Here is a 20,686-nt window from a genome sequence, read left to right on the forward strand (position 1 = left end):
TCACGAGACGAAGACGGCGACCTCAGACGAAAGATCCCGCGTCGCGCGTTTTCGGACGCGCTTCTGCGGCAGTCTGGAACGTTCTTCCTTCCGATATTAGGAAGCCACTGGAGCTGAGCACTTTTAAATCGTCTACCCCCAGTGCTCTTCATTGCAAGGCTCGCGGACCAATCGCGGCCCCTGGTGGCCTCTAGTGCGGCCCCTGACGTGCAGCCCCCCACAATACACAACGAGTGACAACACCCCCCCCCCCCCCATCATCACTGTGCTGCTGCTGTCAAACCCACAATGGTTTCAGACGCGTGGCGGCCCTCACACTGACGATGTCCTATCGGCGGAAGTGCTCCTGCCCTGAAAATGAGCGAAGAACACAGCTCTACATTGAACACTCATATATTTAGAACAGCGTGTGTGTGTGTCTGTGTATCTCCCTTTTCGTCCTTCCCCCGCACCTCCGACTCGCACGGTTGGCGACGTACGGCGCGCAAGAAGTCCAACGCAACATTACAATGCGTGTGTATACTCCGTAGACATCAAGTGGGTGACGTCAGCCGTCTCGAAGCGCATCACCATCATCAGCATCATCCCTGCTGCCAAGCAACGGCAGATACTCGCCGCGCCGTTCCCCCCCCCTTCCCCCCCGGGCTCTGATGTGATCGCAATGCGCGGCCGATGCATCGGTGTGTCTCATGGGCACTTTCGCACTATGCCGAGCGGGGTGACTCTCCATTCCGCCCCGCGCCAGCGCCGCCTCCACCACCTTGGCGCTTGGCCCCGCGAGGAGTCGCGAGCCCCCCCAGGGGAGGGGGGCTCCCCCAGGGGAGGGGAGAGGTCTGCGCACACTCGAGCAACGGGTGATGTGTGGCGCGCTTGTTCACAACGGGCGCGAGTAACGCATTCAGACGCGTCTCCTAAGAGATCGCTGCCATGCGATTTCAGAGGCATAAAAAGAAAAAGGTAAGGCCCCCCGCCCCCCCTCCCTCCCTCCCGCCCCCCCACCCGCTCCGACGCGTGCATAGTGCACGCTGGGGGTGCTATCCGCGTGTCGTCGTTTTCGCGTCTCGGCAGATGTGTGGCTTTTCGCGTTTTCCCCGCGCGGCGCTCGTGAACTGCACGTCCAGAATGTTCCAAAACGGGAATGTTCACCGAGGTCCAAAGTGAGAAAGGAAAAATGAATTACGTGGCGTGCTCAGCCGTTACAATCGTTGTCGCAAAGGCTTACAATGAACAGGGAACGTGAAATGTTAATGATACAGCATTACTCCATGCACAATGCATTTGAACCGGCTTTTGATGCTCCCACGTTGAAATTGAGGCCAAGCAAGTCGTAGTAGCCATATGGGGAAATGGTTTTTATTCGTAAGCTCATGCGCCTTACCGCTCTTGCGCCTTATCATTATGCAGGCAGGGCCAAGTAAGCCGTAGCCATTTGGGGAAATGGTTTTTATTCGTAAGCTCATGCGCGTTACACTGCTCTTGTGCCTGATCATTATGCAGTCAGGGGATATTTACGGAGGGTCATTCTGTTGCGGTGACCTGCGGTATCAATGATGGCATTCTTAGGGGTGGGGGTGCTTTATTGTATTTTTCTCCGTGGATTTTGTTCCGGGGTCCACCGGTTTTCCCCTCCGTATTTAGACTCAGCTTGCGTTTCGAGTATTTGTTTGCTGTACATTTCCACGTGATAAGCCACTTCGTTGAGCTATCATTAGTGGCCAGGTCGCTTCTGAAAAAGAGCTACACAGCTCAGTGGGCCTTAGCTGGTAAAATAAAAATAGTTAATGGTTAGTTTTTTTTTTAAACAACAACCATACAAATTTCGATTTAAAGCTTTCGTGACTGCAGGGATTAATCTTCATGGTTCTTTCGGTAAAGTCACGTAGAAGGGAAGTAATAAAATAATAAAAATAAAACATAATAAAATATGTTATTATTTTATTACGTTTTTTTATTTTATATTCTTTTATTTTATATTCTTTTATTTTATTATATTATTTTATTATGTTTTATTTTTATTATTTTATTACTTCCCTTCTACGTGACTTTACCGAAAGAACCAAGAAGAACAACCATGCACATTGTGCACCCTTGCATTGGCCTGTCCCGCCCCACCCACTCCTATCACCCCCGTAATGTAAAGTAATTGTCTCTATTTATTCTTCTCATAACCTCTGAGCCCATTTACAATTGTATGTAAGATTGGTAACAAGTACATTGAGTCCAAAATTGTGAAGTCTGAATGTATTGTAGACTCACTGTGGCAGATTGCACGCCAATGCCATCGCTGGAATGATTACTGTTCACATTTGCTGAGCCGCTCTGAAAGCGATGCCTTCAGTCGGCTCGAGCCATTCCAAATGATGCCACCGGATGATTTGGTAGCGGCTCTCTTTTTTTTGCTGTAGTTTGGTTTTCTTTGAATCCAGGGCCTCCCGCAATAGGCACAAGGCGGCAAAGCGCCGTGCGTGTAATGGTGTTCGCACTCGCATCGCACGCCGTCGCATCTTAAATGTGTTCATCCACGGACATCCGAGTCAACCTCTTGGCTCTCATCAACTTGGCGCGGCTGAATCTGCGCTCAACAAAGGTTTCAGAATTCCCGCAATACCAAAGTGTGGCCCTTTATCCAAGCCCGAGGTTGCAAATGCAGTGGTTTTGTTATCGCACATGAAATGGCATTACAACTATGCAGCCATCCCGAAGACAAAGATCCCCCGTATAGCCTTAAGAGGCTGTTGGGGCAAGTGCTGTTTGCGAGCACACATGAAGGCCGCCACGACACACGAGGGAGGTGGGTGGCCAGCACGATGCCCGGACGCCTTTGTCTCCACAGTGGCGATGTTTACACACCACACAAAATACCCATTTGAGGCTGAGTCGACCTAGGGGGAGTCCCAGGACCGGTTCAGAATATCGTCATTGGTGTTGGGCCGTGAGCGGGTATCGAACTCTGGTCTCCGGGTTCGCAGCGCAGCGTAGCGCTAACTGCTACAGCTGCCGCTCCCAACCAGCCACCCGGAACAGCCGCCCCACACACAGCCAGGCAAGCTTCGATACAAGCGGCGCGCGCGCACGTTTGCGTTTTTGCGCCGCGTGTGATGTCGATGCCATCGTGTTTTCAGCGTCGACAGTTCTGACGAATGCAGCAGCCCTCATCTATCGCCAGCTGGCGCTGTGCTAAAAGCATAAGTAACGCGTGACCACGTCACCCCCCCGTCCCCCCATGTCTCCCAGAATTTTTTTTTCTATGTTGATGCAAATATTTTTTCCGCAATGATTTCACGATATTTCTATAACCTCAGAGAATTCATTTTCTGCTGGAGCTGTCTGGAACCGAACTCCTGAAAATATGTATCCATTCTGCACCCAAATATCAGGCGGGGGATGGGGGCATGGTAGTGTCTCGGAGATTGAGGATTGGGTGGGAGGGGTGGGGGTCTCAGAAATTATTTCATAAATTAAGCCCTAGGTAACCGCTCACGGGTGTTCTATTTCATAACGAGGCTCCCAGGAATTCCGTTCTGCCTTGGGAATGTCTGCTATGTGTGTTCCAGAGGCTGTCAGGTCTGTATGGGAAGCTTCATTAATTTAAGAAAAGCATTTCAAGCCTCGGCTAGGCATACTGGTGCCGCAGCTGCGGTTTGACTCTCAGGGAGTGTCGTACAATGCAACTGCTGTGCTCCCGATATCAACTAAAATATGTTTTTTTGTCAATGTTAAAGTTTTAAACGCATATCATACAGGACAGGATACACAGCCTCGGCATGTATCTGTGAAATAAGAGCTGATTTGTGTTTGGTTTGTATCTTCCTCTAAAAGGCACCAAAACTCAATGAGACTGCCTGATTTGACTTGCCGAGTGAAGAGTAAAGGTGCAGCCCGGCAATGACTGCTGGCTGAAATGATTTCCACTCGAGGAAAGGAAGCGCTAGAGATCCTCTTTCGAGGATATTTGCCCTTCTCACCCACGCTCGAAAGACATCTCGGAAAAGGTGGAAGTGGCTACCCACACTTTACCCTACTACATGATGGGGGATTCGTCACGTGCTGGGCGTGTGTGGCGTTCCAATTTGATACCGCCCGGGCGGACAGAGGCAGCCGGGGGATTTAAGAAAATTGCCCCATTGTTTCAACTGCTGTGCTGGGAGATTGAACCGGCGACCTCTGGATTGCAAGTCCACGGTGCAGAAGCCTTGCGCGCCACGGCAACATCCAATTGCCGACGACAGAGGGTCGGCAAACCAAAATAACAAGGAGGGCCTCTTTTTTCGAATTTGGTAAAAAGAAAAAAAATCTTTGTATTTTAAGAGCCGCCAATGCATGTGGCGAACACGAGACGGTGGTTCTGGATACACAAGATCACGAAGCGGTCCTCAAAGAGCCGCGTGTAGCTCTCGAGCGGCGGGCTTGCCAACGCCTGGCCGAGCATAGTTTTAAAAAAGAAGTCGGCATGATCTTCTTGGTTCTTTCGGTAAAGTCACGTAGAAGAGAAATAATAAAATAATAAAAATAAAAGGTCTGTCGGGAAGACAGCGTCTGAATTTCAGACGCTGTCTTCCCGACAGACCTGTTCTTCACCTGAGGACGGCTGCTTGCGTTGTGGCCGAAACGTCGTGAGAATTATTTTATTATGTTTTATATTTATTGTTTATGTTATTATTTCCCTTCTACGTGACTTTACCGAAAGAACCAAGAAGATGAATCCCTGCAGTCACGAAAGCTTTACATCGAAATTTAAGTCGGCATGAGTTTTCTCCGAACACTCCAGTTTCCTGCGCCACACAAACATGCTCAAGGAAGATGCGGATATCGCGAGCACGATTTCATGGGTGGAATGATTACCTTCTTGGTTAAATAATTACCTTGTTTTCAAGATTTACTCCAAGACCAAGCTTCGAGTCCGGAATCTTACACATTAAACACAAGTTACTAGTTTATCTAACATGCGCATAAACTGACGAGTGAGCGATGTAAATACTAATGATGCTTTCAAAATGGATATCGAGCTGACAATTGATGACACTTTAATCGAGCATATGCTTGCAATTCAAAAAATTGCGAACCAAAATGTGCAAATTTGGGCCCTCGGAAAATACTCACCAGAGGCTTCATCATTTCACTCCGGTCAGCCTAAAGTTCTTTATTCCGTCTATGTCTCGTGCTAAACACAAATTTAATTTCCATCATCAATGAACCAAATCATTTGCCTCCCGTAGCATGTGAAGCTAAAGCCAACAGCGAGCAGGTGACGCCTGCTACACATCACCGCACACAGGTGTATGTGATATATCTCCTACTGCTTATATATTATCGGGCTTCGATTTGCTCAGTTGAGCATATTATCGGGTTGTTTTCTTTCCCAATGCTGACGCACCTTTGTTTCCATAAAAATGACGCCATCAAAATAATATACTGTAAGAAGTGCAATAAAAAAATATTTTTTAAGAATAATAAATATTCATTCTTTTCTTAATCCCCTGATGGGTGAACGCCTCCACATCCTGTGTCGATCGCGGTTGTTGTTTGACCATACTTCAGCACGCTGGTAAGTAGTACAGGTTGGTGAAGACGATGCCAGGACTGGTACAGATATCACTCACCACTAATTTCTCATATTTTTAATTTCTCGTCATGGCCCGGAATCAATCTCGGGTTTGCCGGCTTTGCCGTGCAGTGCGCTCACGACTACGAAAAAATAAAACCACCACAGTTCTCAAAACAATTGTAAAGGTATTTTTATTTTTACCTACGTGACTTTACCGAAAAAACCTTAGAGTATATTAGTAATGGTGGTAAAGTGTAAGGTGCAGTCCTGCAATTGCTAGTTCAGCCCACTACTGCTGGAAAGGGCCTCCGCTATTGTGGCTCTAGAGGGACCTTTTTTCCAGGATATTTGGCCTACTCTTCCACGCTGGCTGTGTGTTTTGGAAGATGAGAGAGTACCCACACTTTAACCCCCATCACACGTGGACCTACCGATCGACTAACTGCGGAGTGTTCAGTTATACTGCCGAGTGAATAGGGACGTGTGTGTGTGGGGGGGGGGGGGGGGGGTATTTAATAAACGTGTGCCACTTTTTCAACGGTGGTGCTGGCGTGATCGAACCGGCGACCTCTGGATATCAATCTCAGTCGGATGACCTAAATCTGAAAGGATTGCCATCCAAAAATAATGCGAAACTTCATCAGATGTCTTCGTTTCACGCTCCACTCTCGCACGTAACGATCTCCGGGGCGAGGGTGAGAGGTTGGTAAATAATCCGCTGGCTTCGGCGTCAATTAGGAAACGTCAGGCAACCTTCAGTCCCCCTGGTCGTGTCAATAGGAGCCGTGTTTAATTGCACGTGTCTTAAAATCTAACGGTGCAATATAACGTTCTATTAATACAATTAAACGTGTGCATGACACCAGGCTTCGGTAGGCTTTATGCGGCTTATAAAACACATATAAAACACGCGCACGAAGAATCGGGACATGCATCATTGTATTTGTTTTTTCCCCTCTCTGTATTTTAGCTTACCTCATTAATAAGAGGAACAACTCAATGCAAATGTGTGCTTGGTGCTTAATTCAGGCTCGCTGGGCCCTTTTCAAAGGCTTAGATTGCACAAACACAAAACAAAGATCCCCCGTATAGCCTTAACAGACTTTTGGGGCAAGTGCTGTAAGCAAGCATCTAATGAAGGCCGGCACACTATACGAGGGGGTGGGCAGCCAACACCACGCCCGACCGCCTTTGTCTCCCCAGTGCCGATGTTTACACACCACACAAGATACCCATTTGAGGCTGAGTCGACCTAGGGTAGCCCCAGGACAGGTTCAGATAATCGTCACTGGTGTTGGGCCGTGAGCGGGAATTGAACTCGGGTCGCCGAGTTCGTAGCGCATTGTGCTACCCGCTACACTACCGCTCCCCACACACACGTGCATAGGTGCATAGGTGTGTATAACGTATTCTTCATATTATGAGAGGCTCCGGAAAGTTAAGGCACACCTCACACTTTAGACTGATCTAGAAGAAAGAACACACTTTTGAGGTGATTTTGAAAATATGACGTCGCAGAAAATGTACTTGGAAAAAAAGGTATCAAACATATAGTTACAAATTATCAAGCCGAGTCAGCTGTGCTTTGTTTAGCCAGGCGAGAACTTACGAGACCAGGATTAGCCGTTTTGATTTGCAAGAGAGAACCTTGGTGGATTCTCGGAAGATGAGTGGAATCGCATAATCCAGGGAATGCTGGGGATGCAGCAATGCTATGCAGTGGAAGATGACAGACTTCTTGCGGACAACTCTGTTAAGTGAGAAGTCACCAGCCGCGCGACCACCCAACATCGATCAAGAAATCTCCCAGTCTCCAGAGCAACAACTAAAGTAATGCTACAGGTGGCTGTGTGGTAGCAATGAAGTCGCTTGCTATATTTGCAGGATCAAGAAAGTTATACAAATCTGGTTAATGTTGGGGGTGCGTCTTTATCACTCGGTACACACAGGACATGCAAGTGTGCGTTATAATACGGTGAATATGGTATGGATGTGTTGAATCACATAGTTATATGCCTTTTAAAACCAAGATGTATTGCGTATCAAAAGTCATAAAAGGGTATTAGGGGCCGTCCAGTCACACGGCGTCACAAAAAGTCAGACCCCCCCTCAAATATGATGTCACAAAGCTCTCCCCCCCCCAAAAAAAAACATGCTTCAAATCGCTTTAAACTATTGTCATTGTAGTGCGTATTTAATGTGGCGCTGCACTCTGATATTGTAGGAGAAAACATTTATTAAAAAGTATATTTAATCAAGTAGAACGTGTTTATATTTATTTAAAGTTGCGCATTTTGATGTGACGTCACATTTCTCACCCCCCCCTCTCGTCACACATCGTCACAAATGTCTGACCCCCCCCCCCCCCAGGTGCGTGACATCATTTATGGACGGCCCTTTACATTGTCCAGTCTGTTCTCCTGTAACGCGTGTTTTCCCAACGCGAATTGGATATAACGCTGTGAATGTATTAGGGGACAGTTTTTATAACGCGGACGCGAATTGTATAGAACGCGATTGAGCGAACGGAACGACGTCGCGCGAGTAGGAACAAGGTGTTCATGCGGCTGCCTCGGTGCAGCGTCACCCGAGTCGGGATGCTGCTCGATGCTTCTAGACGTTACCCACGCGCCTCGGTCTTTGTTCAGCCTGCGTACGCGTGCCACGCGCTCTCGCGGACTGTGCTTTACCCTACGTTATTATCGCGCGATTTTTCCATAACGCAGTGTTCTCCAGGAACGTAACCTACTTCCGCGTTATAAGAGAACAACAGACTGCTATCTATATGGAAATGTGAAGTTGAAGAGTTATATTTGCATGCAATTTGATTCACAACGCACTATATGGGTGCAGGCGGGCGAATGGACTTCGTTAGCTTAACCATGAGGGCTTTGGGTACAGAAGCGACAGCCGCGAGCACGTGTACCAACGTGTCCCCTGATTGGCGGAGAGAACGTGCAGAAGAGAGGAACTTTAATTATTCATGCGTTTATTTCAGCCACTTAATTGCGTAAACCTCTTTTGAATTTGGCAATTTATTCCGTGGCCTGGCCACTCGTGAGTGATGTCAATATGTGTTTCGCTCGTTGCATAATAATACACACGAAACAAACACGTAGAATTGGAAAGGACACGCAGTCCTATGTGATTATCATGATGTCTTTCCGCAGCAGAATGTGCCGCTAAATGCTTCACAACAGGGCTCTGCTCTCCACTGCCCACTTGCAATTTCCAATCCGAGGATAATGAACATTCAGAAATGGGTGTGAAAACACAAAGATTGCGCGCATTAATCCCTCGAACAAGAATTGGGGATCGGTGACAGAGGCTTTTGCCGTTGCAGCACCAACGTTGTCGCCTCGCCTAAGCATCCGCACATATTCCTTTCAAAAATATATCCCGAAGCGGAAGATTAGTGCTGGATACAGTCACGTTGACAAATGCGATTTGTAAGTGTGATCATTACCTGCGTACAGATTGTTCAACGTTAAAGTGACATTTTACTGAGGGCCTACTGCTGCATGGTGTTATCCTGGTGTGGTCTAGGAACTGTTTTGTTGCTGCCTTGCCCACGCTGGATAAATCGGACTTATTAAATCAAGTATTTATTTATCTACATTGAGTGACTCGCTTACCATCTCTATTTTTGCCCTTCTATGTTTGCTGTTGTAACTCGCTGTCCATTCTGGAAATCTTTGCAAAAGAGATTCATAGCTCATCAGATTCCTCCAGTCTAAATATAGATTTTGATAGACAGCTGCTCACCCCGAGCTATGAATGCTCTGACACGTTCGGCATCGTATTTGTGCTGTTCGCCTTTAGGCGTTCTCTGATCTGACACTGGTGAGGCTAGGCCGCAAATAAAGCTGTCTCAATCAGTTTCAAAGTCAATGCATAATTAGCAGAGTTAATTTTCACCGCAAGTACCGAGTGTGGGTCAATGCAGACTTGCTTCCTCGCAAAAGGTGTCTGTTTGGTGTATGGACATCCTAACACCCGCTCCATTGCCCGACAGGGTAAAACCTATTCTTGTTTTTTCACAGATTCTGACTACACCTTGGCTGCTGCTGTGCGTGGTTAAATAAATCGCAAGAATTACATCTCCCTGCCGTGTGAAAAGGTGAGGACACAAAACTCAGTAGGGGCACGGTGCAGTCGATGTTAAAGAAACCTTCAAACAAAGCGCTGGGCAGAGTAAGTAACGATATGATGATTATCCTCATCACGTGCCTTCGTCAATGGTGCGTTCTGCTCGAGCGCTCACCCACCATGTTTGATGAGAGGCGGAAAACAAAGGCCCCACGTGCAAATATTTTACCAATTTTGTTTTGTTTTTACTTGATGGTAAGAATTTAGAATTTGTGAAGGGTGGCAAATCGACAGCGGTCAGGAATGAGTGTCTTCTCGATTGGCACGGTTGGCTACGTGCGGTGCGAAAGAAGTTCAACATATATGCTCCCCCCATGGAAATGTGGAATTAGCACCACTCACTGGATCATGGCTACCAAAAAGATGAGCGGCCGCTCCTTTGTGCATTTTAAAATTCGATACAACATCGCGTATCCGACTGACTCACAAGGTTTTGGCCGATATGAAAGGTCAGTCATGTCTACACCTATATATAAGATGACAGTTACACCTGCACCGACCGTGTGTGGTCAATTGGTAAGGGAGGATACGTGATGGTCGGGTATGTGACGTTTTTACAAAATATGCAGTTTTTTGCAAAAAAAAAAGCGAACTGAAAGTCTTGTTAAATTAAAACTCGATAAAATAATGACAAATGCCTTCGTGGAACTGCAACAATCGACTATTCACCTTTGTACTCGTGATTTCTTTGCGTGTGTGCACAAGATTCGTTACCTTGCCTCGCATCTCTACGCGTGAGTCAACATTCTGGGCCACGTGGGCTGCATTCCACATCGATGCACCCCTCGCGCAAAGACAATTTAAAATCTCAATTTTGCCAGCACGGCTAATTCCATATGAGTGGACCATTACCGTGGATTAACAGGCGGTGTCTGGAGGTGACACTATAGGTTTTCAATTAAGTTCAAGCCTTCATGAGTCACATAGTGTTTCGGGTTCTGTGTGCCACAGTGAGCCCAGGAACAAATGCATTGCTATGCAAATGTGCCGCTGCACGGTACTGCATTGATGTTAATTGGTTCACGCGGAAATATGGGGCAATCCAGCCCGCCCGAAGTCAACAGAATATCACCCGGATTGTTTAAATATATATATCAGTCGAGCAATATGACATCATATATACAATACCGTGTCCGGCTCAGAACATAGTTACATACAATGCATCATTTTATAATTACTCTTATGCAACGTAGAAGACCACTGCCTGAAACGTCAGCCTGGTGATGTGGGTGATATATTTCTGTTATATATATCCTGGTGATATGGATGGGTACGTGATGGTGATTCTGGTGTGGAGGTTTTTATTCTTGTGTTGTGTGGCTCTCTGATGTTTTTGGGTTGTGCCCCGTGCGTTATTCTGCACGATGTCCGACGTTTCGCTCATTGCACTTGGAGCTTCTTCAGCAACTGCACTTGCGACAGGAACCGATGAAGATCCCAGCAGATGTAGCGAAACGTCGGACATCGTGTTGAACAAACACGCGGTACGAGCTGAAATCACATCGGCAAGCTATAAGGACAGCGTTGATGACGAACGTAATGAATTGTTTTTATATGCATGCTTGTGCATCATTGCAAAAGCAGTATCTTATATATTTTGATTGAATTATACACATGTACGCTATACATATATTTTGATAGTTTAAATCACAATTTCTATAATAAATGTGTTAACAGCTTCAGCATCATAGGTTATGAATAATATATAATTCTACACAACCACGTTTGCTTAATTGGTAAAGGAAGTGAATTTGTCATGCAATTCTCAAAGCGTGATAATCATACGCAAACATTAATGTATGCTCGAGACGTGTGCATCCTGGGGCGTCTGGCTCCACATTGTTAGTAGGTTAATAAAATAACGTTGTCACGTCTGTAACAATGCAGCCACGTATGATAGTTGCGCAAGACCTTTTGCCAACCCACTGCTGGATGCAGCCCTCACCATGCCATCATGTCAGTCATGGGTGTTGTTTGACGGTGCTTCACCATGCTGGTCAGGTCGTTGACGTCGTTAGCCATGGTTGGGAGTCGAACTTGAGTTTCACTGGGGCTGTCACACGGTGCTCAACACTCCTCCGACACGACTTGTACCCACAATGAGTATTAAGCAAAGGAAATCGTTGTTCTACGCCTTATATCTTAAACAACAAATAGTAATCAAAAGTGTTTGGGCATTGTTGTTTTATGGTGAGATTGGAGAGGGACCGTGGGGGGGGGGGGGAGGACAACACACCCCCCGTATCGATTCCAATTCAGCAGCGGGGAAAAAAATCCCTCAAGCCAGTGACGCCGTTTGCCCCCGCGCCGCGTGACATTCCCACCCAATGTGACAGAGGCGCGGCCCTGCAATTCCTAACTCGCGCCAATGCTGGCAGAAGGACCTCCGCTAGAGGGGGTGTTAGAGAGCCCCCCCCCCCTCTGAGAGGTTGTTTTGCCTGCTCTTTCACGCTGGACAGATATTCTCGGAGGAGGTGGGAGGACCCACACGTCGCTAACATTACGTGCGAACTCGAGATCGACTGTGGCGAGATGTTATCTGTCTCGCCGGCTATGCAGGAGGTCGTGGGTTCAATCCCTACCACCGTGTATTTGGAGTTTGCGTGTTCTCCCCGTGGTCGCGTGGATTTTTATCCGGTCCTCTTCGTTTTCCCTCCACATTTAGAAACGTGCGTTTAGAGTATTTGGTTGCTATACATTGTTCACGTGATAAGCCCCTTCATTGAGCTATCATTTGTGGCCAGGTCGCTTCTGAAAAAAGAGCTGTATAGCTCAGTGGGCCTTACCTGTTAAAATAAAAATAGTTGAGTTTAGTTGTAACATTTGAAATGTATCTAGCCATTTACCCTGCTGGGAAGAAACACTGCGGCATTGTGATTTCTATATTCAGTGTACTTTTCTACATTCATAGCTTTCAAACATGCATGCTTTATATTCAATTCTTATCAATTTGTTCATCCAATGGTGGTTTAAGGTCTCTCCACGCCATGTCGGTTGTTGGGTGGGGACGGGTCTGTTTGACCATACTTCACTGCATAGCTCAGTGCGACATGATGACGGTCGTGAAAAAGAGGGTGGTGGGGGGGGGCAGGATTGACTCGGGTATCACCTGCGACTGATATCAGCCATGGCCAGTAATCAAACGCGTCCACAGCAGAACTTGTCCATCAGAATGCATGGATTTTTTTTTGAGCAAAATTGTCTTTGTCAATTCCTGCAATGCTCCGAGTGCAACAGCACATGCTGTTTTATGGCGTTACAGTATAGCGCGATCTGTGTTTACCATTCATCTACATGCGTAGGGCTACACATTCATTTCGGAGCAATTGTGAATTCATAAAGGGACAAACCGTGCTCTTCTATTTATTTTGGTGATCTGCAACATGAGAGCAGATGTCATCATCGGCTTAGATATTCCATCCGTGCACAACTGCAAACTATTTCGATGAAAAGTTATCGCTTCACTACTTATTTGGAAGCCACTGCAGCTATGTGTTTTAAAATCTAGATTGAAAACACGTTAAATCTTGACTTAAAGCTTTCGTGACTGCAGGAATTCATATTCTTTGGGTCTTTCTGAAAAGTCGCGTAGATAGGTTCAAAGAAAATAACGAAAATAACAAAAAACTACGACGTTTCGATCGCAACGCAAGCGGTCATCATCAGGCTGAAAAAAGAGAGGAAAGCTGCTGAGGCAGACAGTTTTTAAAGGTTTGAAATGGGTGTAGCCCAAGGGTCATACACGAAGTGGGCGGGGCTAGTGATGTTAATGTGAGAAATTAGCATGTTAATGAAGGATTGGAGGGCGACCACCACGACGAGCGCACGGAGGTGGCTATGTTAATATGAGAGAAATTAGCATCTTCTTGGTTCTTTCGGTAAAGTCACGTAGAAGGGAAATAATAAAATAATAAAAATAAAACATAATAAAATTACAATTCTCACGACGTTTCGGCCACAACGCAAGCAGCCGTCCTCAGGTGAAGAACAGGGCTGTCGGAAAGACAGCGTCTGAAACTTTCTTTCCTTCTACGTGACTTTACCGAAAGAACCAAGAAGATGAGTCCCTGCAGTCACGAAGCTTTAAATCGAAATAAATGATCATGTTAATGTAAGTGACCACGCATTTCATTAATGAAGCTCGTTTACACAAAGGCACAGATACAAACACATATGCACGTACATATTCACCTTTTAGCCTTTTTCTTTTTATATATCGAGAGAGAGATTGCAGGTGCTAAGACCAGCACAACTCCCAATCGAGTGGTGTGGCCGGTGGACTGTCCCGACCGTCTTTGTCTCTCCAGTGCTGACACGTAAAGCGACAGGTCGTGAAGTGAGGGCTAAAGGCGCGCACCCTCACACAGCAGACACTGACACACCAATACACCTGGCAAGTCAGACAATGCAAAACACACGAAGATACTGTTTTGCCTTTTAGTCTGTTGGAATCTGCATATACTATACCGTAGAGTATAGTGTATGTAGATAGCGAGCACCTATTTAAGCCGAGTGATAAACACATGAGGGTGGTGGGGTGGCGAGGACCACGTCTGCGAGTGTATGTCTCCCCGCCTGCTCATTTACGGCTGAGTCGACCAAGAGGAGGCTCAGAATTTTGTACAGATATTCGCCACTGATGTTGGCCGTGAGCGGGAATCGAACTCGGGTCGCCGGGTTAGTAGCACCGTATACAAATACTGTAAATACACAACAAGATAAAGACCCCCGTATAGCCTTATCAGACTGTAGGGGCAAGTGCTGTTAGTGAGCACCTATGAAGGCCAGAACGCCACACGAGGGGGTGGGTGGGTCAGCACCACGCCCGGCCGCCTTTGTCTCCCTTGTAGCATTGATTAGACACCAAACCAGGTACTCATTTGAGGCTGAGTCGACCTAGGGGAGTCCAAGCACCGGCTCAAATATTGACTGTATTGGTCGTGAGCGGGAATCGAACTCGGGTGTCTGGATTCGTAGCGCAGTGTATTAACCATTACACCATCGATCCCCGTATGCATACATATACAGACTTCACACCCACACACTTGTTCACAACAGCCGCGGTTCGCCACCAAGTCCGTTGACGTCACCACGGCACTTGTGCCAGGCTAGGTGCACTTTTGAGGCCGTCACGTGCAGTGTCGAAGACTCGCTGCTGACAGAATGTCAAGGGACAGACGCAGGTGCCATGAGTTGACTGAGTGAGATGACTGGTAAATGCACCAGCTGTGCTCTTTCATGTGCCAACTTGCTGCGTTTTATCCGCCCCGCCCTCCGCTCGTTGTTGTCAGCGTTATTCCCTCCGCCCTCCGTTGTTGCTGGAGGGCGACTGCCCCCAACTGCCCATTAGCGTCCTTCACGAGCCTCCTCCACAGAGGCCGATCTTGACACCGCCGGTACCAGTCATCGGCAAGTCCACTCAGCTCCACATCTTCCTGTACCACATCAGCTCCATCTCTTCTCTAGTCCGTGCCGCGCCCGTTTAGCCCCCTCGATCCGGCCAAACAGAAGCGGTCCCACCTGATGACGGAGACTTGTGTTTCCTCCGAAACGACGTGATTTATTATTTTATTTTATTTCCATTATTACTTTTAGTAATTTTATATTTTACCTACGTGACTTTACCGAAAAAAATCTAAGAGTACAAGCCGCTTGGGCATGCGGTGGCTGGGAATGTGGGCGACATGACCCAACCAAAGCAACCTCGCCTGCCGGAGGAACTCACTTATGATGGGATCTTTGAAGGATCTGTGTGAGCTCCTCACGTAATCCAGTCTGGTTAAACCAGGAGGGAATGTAGGCAGGTCAGCATGAACGTTTCACATCGGCGCAGATGTTCCTTTCAAGGGCTCCACGCTTGGGCATGCACTCAGGCACACTGACACAACACAAATAAAAAAACACAAACATACAAGGGAAAGATTTCCCATAAAGCCTTCATATATTATTGGGTCAAGTGCTGTTAGCGAGCACCTATGAGGGGGGTGAGTGGCCAGCATCACGCCCGACCGCCTTTGTCTTCCTTAGTGGCCATGTTTACATACCGCACCAGATACTCACTTGAGGCTGAGTCGACCTAGGGGAGGCCCAGGACCGGTTCAGATAATCATCAACCGGTCGTTGTCCGCGAGCGTAAATCGAACTTGTTCGTAGCGCAGCGCGCTGCTAACAGCTACACTCCTGCTCCCCACACAAACACACAGACGCACGCAACTTTACACACATACAGACACGTTAACTCGCCCGTGCTATAACGCACATACACACGCACGCACAGACACGCGCTCGCACGCACACGCCTTGCACATTCACACACGCGTCTGCGCTGGGTTGCATTACCATCAAACCCGCCCCGACCCAACCCCTTCATCCTCCAACCACCCAACCCAACCAAACCGACCCAGATCACCCAGCCACCCCAGCCCTCATTCATATATATAGAAGACTGACAGAGCGCGCCGCTCGCTCTCTCGCTCGCACTCCTCGTTCTCCTCTCCTAGCCCCCGGTGACTTGTGTACCAACATCATCCACACACACACCCCCCGACACCCCGAACGCCGCCGCCGTCAGTTCCCCGCACGCATCAGGGGAGAGGAGGCTCCGGACTGCGTGGTTCCCATGCGCTCCATCGCGAACGGGCTGTGCGGCATGCTGCGTCCTCACGAGGAGCAGTTGGTCCTCTTTCAGTACCGGTTGGTAGTTTCACTTCTCTCACTGCGTTACCCCCCACCCCCGTTGCCTGTAACTTGACTCTGCGTACTCAGCTGTGCCGTGGGTACTCGTGTTGATATTGGGGGGAGCGGTGGCGCCGATGGTTAGCGCGCAGGCTCAGAAAGCGAACGTCTTTCGCGATCCGTTTGGTCGATGTATTTTTTTCTGCGCGTGTTTGTTTACGGCTGGAGAGCACGATCCACGCTTCAGCTTGATGCGTCTTTAAACTCCCATGTGTGGGTGGGTGTCGCGCGCGCGCGCGTGTGTGTTCATATTGGCGAGGAGCGGTGGCGCAGTGGTTAGCGCAAGACGAGCAGTACAGATACTGTTCCAGTTCGAGCCGGCTGGTAGTTTTACTACTGAGGGCGAATACTAACTCTCCAAGTACTGTGCGCGCGTGTGTACGTGTACGTGTTGGTGTAGAACGTCTGGATCGCAGTCGTGGTTAGCGCACTGCGCTACGGACCCCGGCTGACTTGGGTTCGATTCTCGGTCACGGCTCTCTAACATCGACTGCAAATATATGAACCGTCGGTGTGTTTCGGCGCGGCGAGTGGCTTTGTCTGCGTGCGTGTCTGTGTGTGAATGGCCGTGCGCGTGTGTTTAAGTGTGTGGTTGTGGGGAGCGGTGGTGTCGTGGTTAGCGCTACGCTGCGCTACGAACCCGGCGACCCGAGTTCGAGTCCAGCTCACGGCCAACACCGGTGATGATTATCTGAACCGGTCATGGGCCTCCGCTAGGTCGACTCAGCCTCAAACGAGTACCCAGTACGGTGTGTAGTCAACATCGCCACAGGGGAGACAAAGGCGGCCGGGCATCGTGCTGGCCACCCACCCCCCTCGTGTGCCGTGCCAGCCTTCATAGGTGCTCGCTAACAGCACTTGCCCCAACAGTCTGTTCAGGCTATACGGGGGATCTTTGTCTTTGTGTGTGCTCGTCAGCTGGAGAGCGGTGGCGTAATGGTCAGAGCCGGCTCGAGTGAGTGCGCCCGTTGCTGGGACTTTTCTAGATCGACTCGGCGTTAAAATGAGTATCCTTGGTGTGGCGTGTAAACATCACCACCGGGGATACAAAGGCGGTCGGGCGTAGTTTTGCCCATTTCATCCCCTCGTGTTCCGTGCCGACCTTAATGGGTGATCCATAAACATCACCTTGCACATACAGTCCGTGCAGGCTACACGGGAGACATTTGTTTTTTTGTCATGCTATGTTAGCCGGTGCGCATTATAGTGGCAAGTGTTGCTAAAGTGTGACCTGGTCTGAACCTGCCTGCCATCGCTATAGACTCGGGCGCCTGTTGGCAGCGTGGACGTTAAGTGTTGGGAGAGACAAAGGCGGACGGGCGTGAATTGTTGTCGTTGTTAACGCCACTCCCCTGCGTGCGCCTGTCAGCATTGATGGGTGCTTATCATCATTATCATCATCGCTTATTATTGTCATCATCATTGGTGCTAATTATTGTCATCATCGCCGTGCGCTCGTCTGTTTGGTGGAGTCGGGCGACCAGCGGCAGTCGCTGTGAACAGCAGCGGCGTGCAGGGCTCTGAATCCCGGGGGGCATTCGCCCACGGCGTGTGGCCAAAACCCAGGGGGGCACGCCACGCGTGGCGAGGCTGCGGTATCAATGATGGCATTCTCAGGGGTGCGGGCGCTTTATTGGATTTTTTCTCTCCGTGGATTTTGTTCGGGGTCCACCGGTTTTTCCCCTCCGTATTTAGACTCAGCTTGCGTTTAGAGTATTTGGTTGCTGTACATTTAGACGTGATAAGCCACTTCGTTGAGCTATCATTAGTGGCCAGGTTGCTTCTGAAAACGAGCTCAATGGGTCTTAGCTGGTAAAATAAAAAATAGTTACTGGTTAGTTTTTATTAAATTTAAAACAACAACCATACATTCTAGATTTGAAGCTTTCGTGACTGCAAGGATTAATAGTCTTAGTTTTTTTCGGTAAAGTCACGTAGGTAAAAAATTAAAATTAATAAAAGTAAAATAAAAATAAAATAAAAGCTGTATCACTGTATCAAGTGATACAGCTATCGTGCTGTGACGGTTCCACCTGAAGACGGAAGCTTGTGTTGCCTCCGAAACGTCGTGATTTTTATTTTATTTTTTATTTTACTTTTATTAATTAGAATTTTTCACCTACGTGACTTTACCGAAAAAAACTAAGAATAACAACCATACACATTGCACACCCTTGCCTTGTTCTGTGCTCCTCCACCCCCCCCCCCCCTTAATGTGAAGTAATTGTCTCAATTTGTTTCTTCTCATAACCTCTCAGCCCATTTAGAATTGTATGTGAGATTGGTTACAAGTACATTGAGTCCTAAATTGTGAAGTCTGAACGCATTGCAGACTCACTGTGGCAGATGCACGCCAATGACAATGAAATTGGGCCTTACCTGTTAAAATAAAATATAGTTGCGTTCAGACCTGTGGTTGTCACCATTTTTTGGCTACTCTACCAACTCTGTTTGAATTTAGTTTTAGCCCCCTTGCCTGACCCAACATGGTTCTGAGAAAAAATGTATGCATCGTGAACATCAATGTTTTAACACATTTGTGAGGCATCCTCGCTCGCTCGTAACTGCAAGCGAATAAACAAATTAAACGGATGCTTTGCATGCGTGACGCAATGTGTTCTCGCTCACTGGTTGCTCTTGTAAACCCACATTGTTAGGATACATTAGTTTATAAAGGTGTTTTATATCGTCCTAGGTTACCATATGGAGTTACATTTTATCATAGTTATTTTATATTGGTAAATTCATAGATTCATTATGGGGACCTCATTTGCCAGTAAAAATATGATAATTGGTTCTTTACCCTTCTATCTGGCAACAAAACTGACACCTTTTTGCAAGGAGTCATGTTTGCATAGACCGCAATACCTGCAGTCATAATACAAACAAAAGAACATAACTCTGATAATGTGCACTGTCCTTGAAGTTGATTGGTCCACACCCGAGACAGCTTTCCTTCGAGCCTAGTCTCATATGGGTTGGACCAGATGACGCCAAAAGGTGCGCCTTTTGGCTGGGTTGTGGTCACGTTGGCCCCAGCTGCGGAGGTTGGCCTGGCCTGTAAGCGGAACTTGCGTGTTTAGAGGTGCCAGCTAAACAACACTTGGCGCCTTTATACTAGTACAGGGTTTTTCCAAAAAATGGACCCGATTTGAAATCGCTATATCTCTGAAATTGGGTCCATCATTTTGAAACACCCTGTATATATCCTAAGGCGAAACGGGAAATCTTTGTGATGATGATGTGGTGTGGCTGTCGGCACAGTTGGTGTTTTGCATGCACGGTATTGTAATGCAAAACATGTTATCTGGAACAACAAAAACATTGACAATGCGATAGAGGAAGCGAGTTCAAAGGAAACGCGAATATTAGTCTCAGAGCTGTCCGGGTACTTCACTGTGTGGACAACTGAAGGTTTCTCATAAATCTGCTTTGTAAAAGCAGAACGTGCTCATTGATTAGATTCATCATTGTGTTCACAAAGAGCAGGTCGTTTGCCTTTTAATGCAAGGTATAAAACATTCAAGTGGGATATTGATCATTGCCTTGGCATCGATTGAGATTGTTTTTCGCATCATCATCTCATCGTCATCATCATCTTCGTCGTCGTGTGGAATGTAATAAAAAAGCATGTTTTTTTTATAGATTTGAAGCTTTCGTGACTGCAAGGATTCATACTATTGTTTCTTTTTCTCGGTAAAGTCACTTTACCGAAAAAAAACTAATAGCATGACTTTTGTTGTCAAATTTTCGAAAAAGTGTTGACAACAGACATGTGATACATTTCACACTCTATAATGAGCATGGCTTTTCATACGTACGATTAGTATTTTTTTACTTTCTTGTGTGAAAGTATTTACATTGCGTGTCTTTTTTCTTTGACGGTTATTCTATTAACACGTTAAAGCCTGCCGTTCGCCAGTTAGTCTTGTGGTCTGTGTGCCACTGAACCAGTTTAATTATTTAACACGTAGGCTTTCGCGACCAATATTATTCATAATCAACGTTTTTGGGTTTAAATCGCGTTATTTATAAATGTGTCGTAACCCTCCACCACCCGACACGGCCAATCAGTAAAAAAGTGTCACGTTGACAAAAGACAAATTAGTTCACTGCTTTAGCCCACCGGTGTGTTGAAGCGTGAAACCACAACATTTACCATTTGAGTACGACGTTTCGCTGGTAATTGCATCCAGCATCAACGGGCAATTCGCGCTTCAACACACCGGTGGGCTAAAGCAGTGAACTAATTTGTCA

General features: G+C 47.3%; 1 protein-coding gene across 1 annotated transcript in view; it reads left to right on the forward strand.

Moving 5' to 3' along the window:
• The first annotated feature begins 16,169 nt into the window (after positions 1–16,169).
• Positions 16,170–20,686, forward strand: part of TRHDE (thyrotropin releasing hormone degrading enzyme) — a 230,742-nt gene continuing 226,225 nt past the window's right edge. Inside the window, 1 exon segment of the mRNA XM_061566705.1 lies at positions 16,170–16,387. Coding sequence (XP_061422689.1) covers positions 16,314–16,387 — 74 coding nt within the window. The 5' untranslated portion in view covers positions 16,170–16,313.

This window comes from Lethenteron reissneri, chromosome 37 (genome assembly GCF_015708825.2).
Source record: "Lethenteron reissneri isolate LAM-NWPU_2019-01 chromosome 37, ASM1570882v1, whole genome shotgun sequence".
Classification (NCBI taxonomy): domain Eukaryota; kingdom Metazoa; phylum Chordata; class Hyperoartia; order Petromyzontiformes; family Petromyzontidae; genus Lethenteron; species Lethenteron reissneri.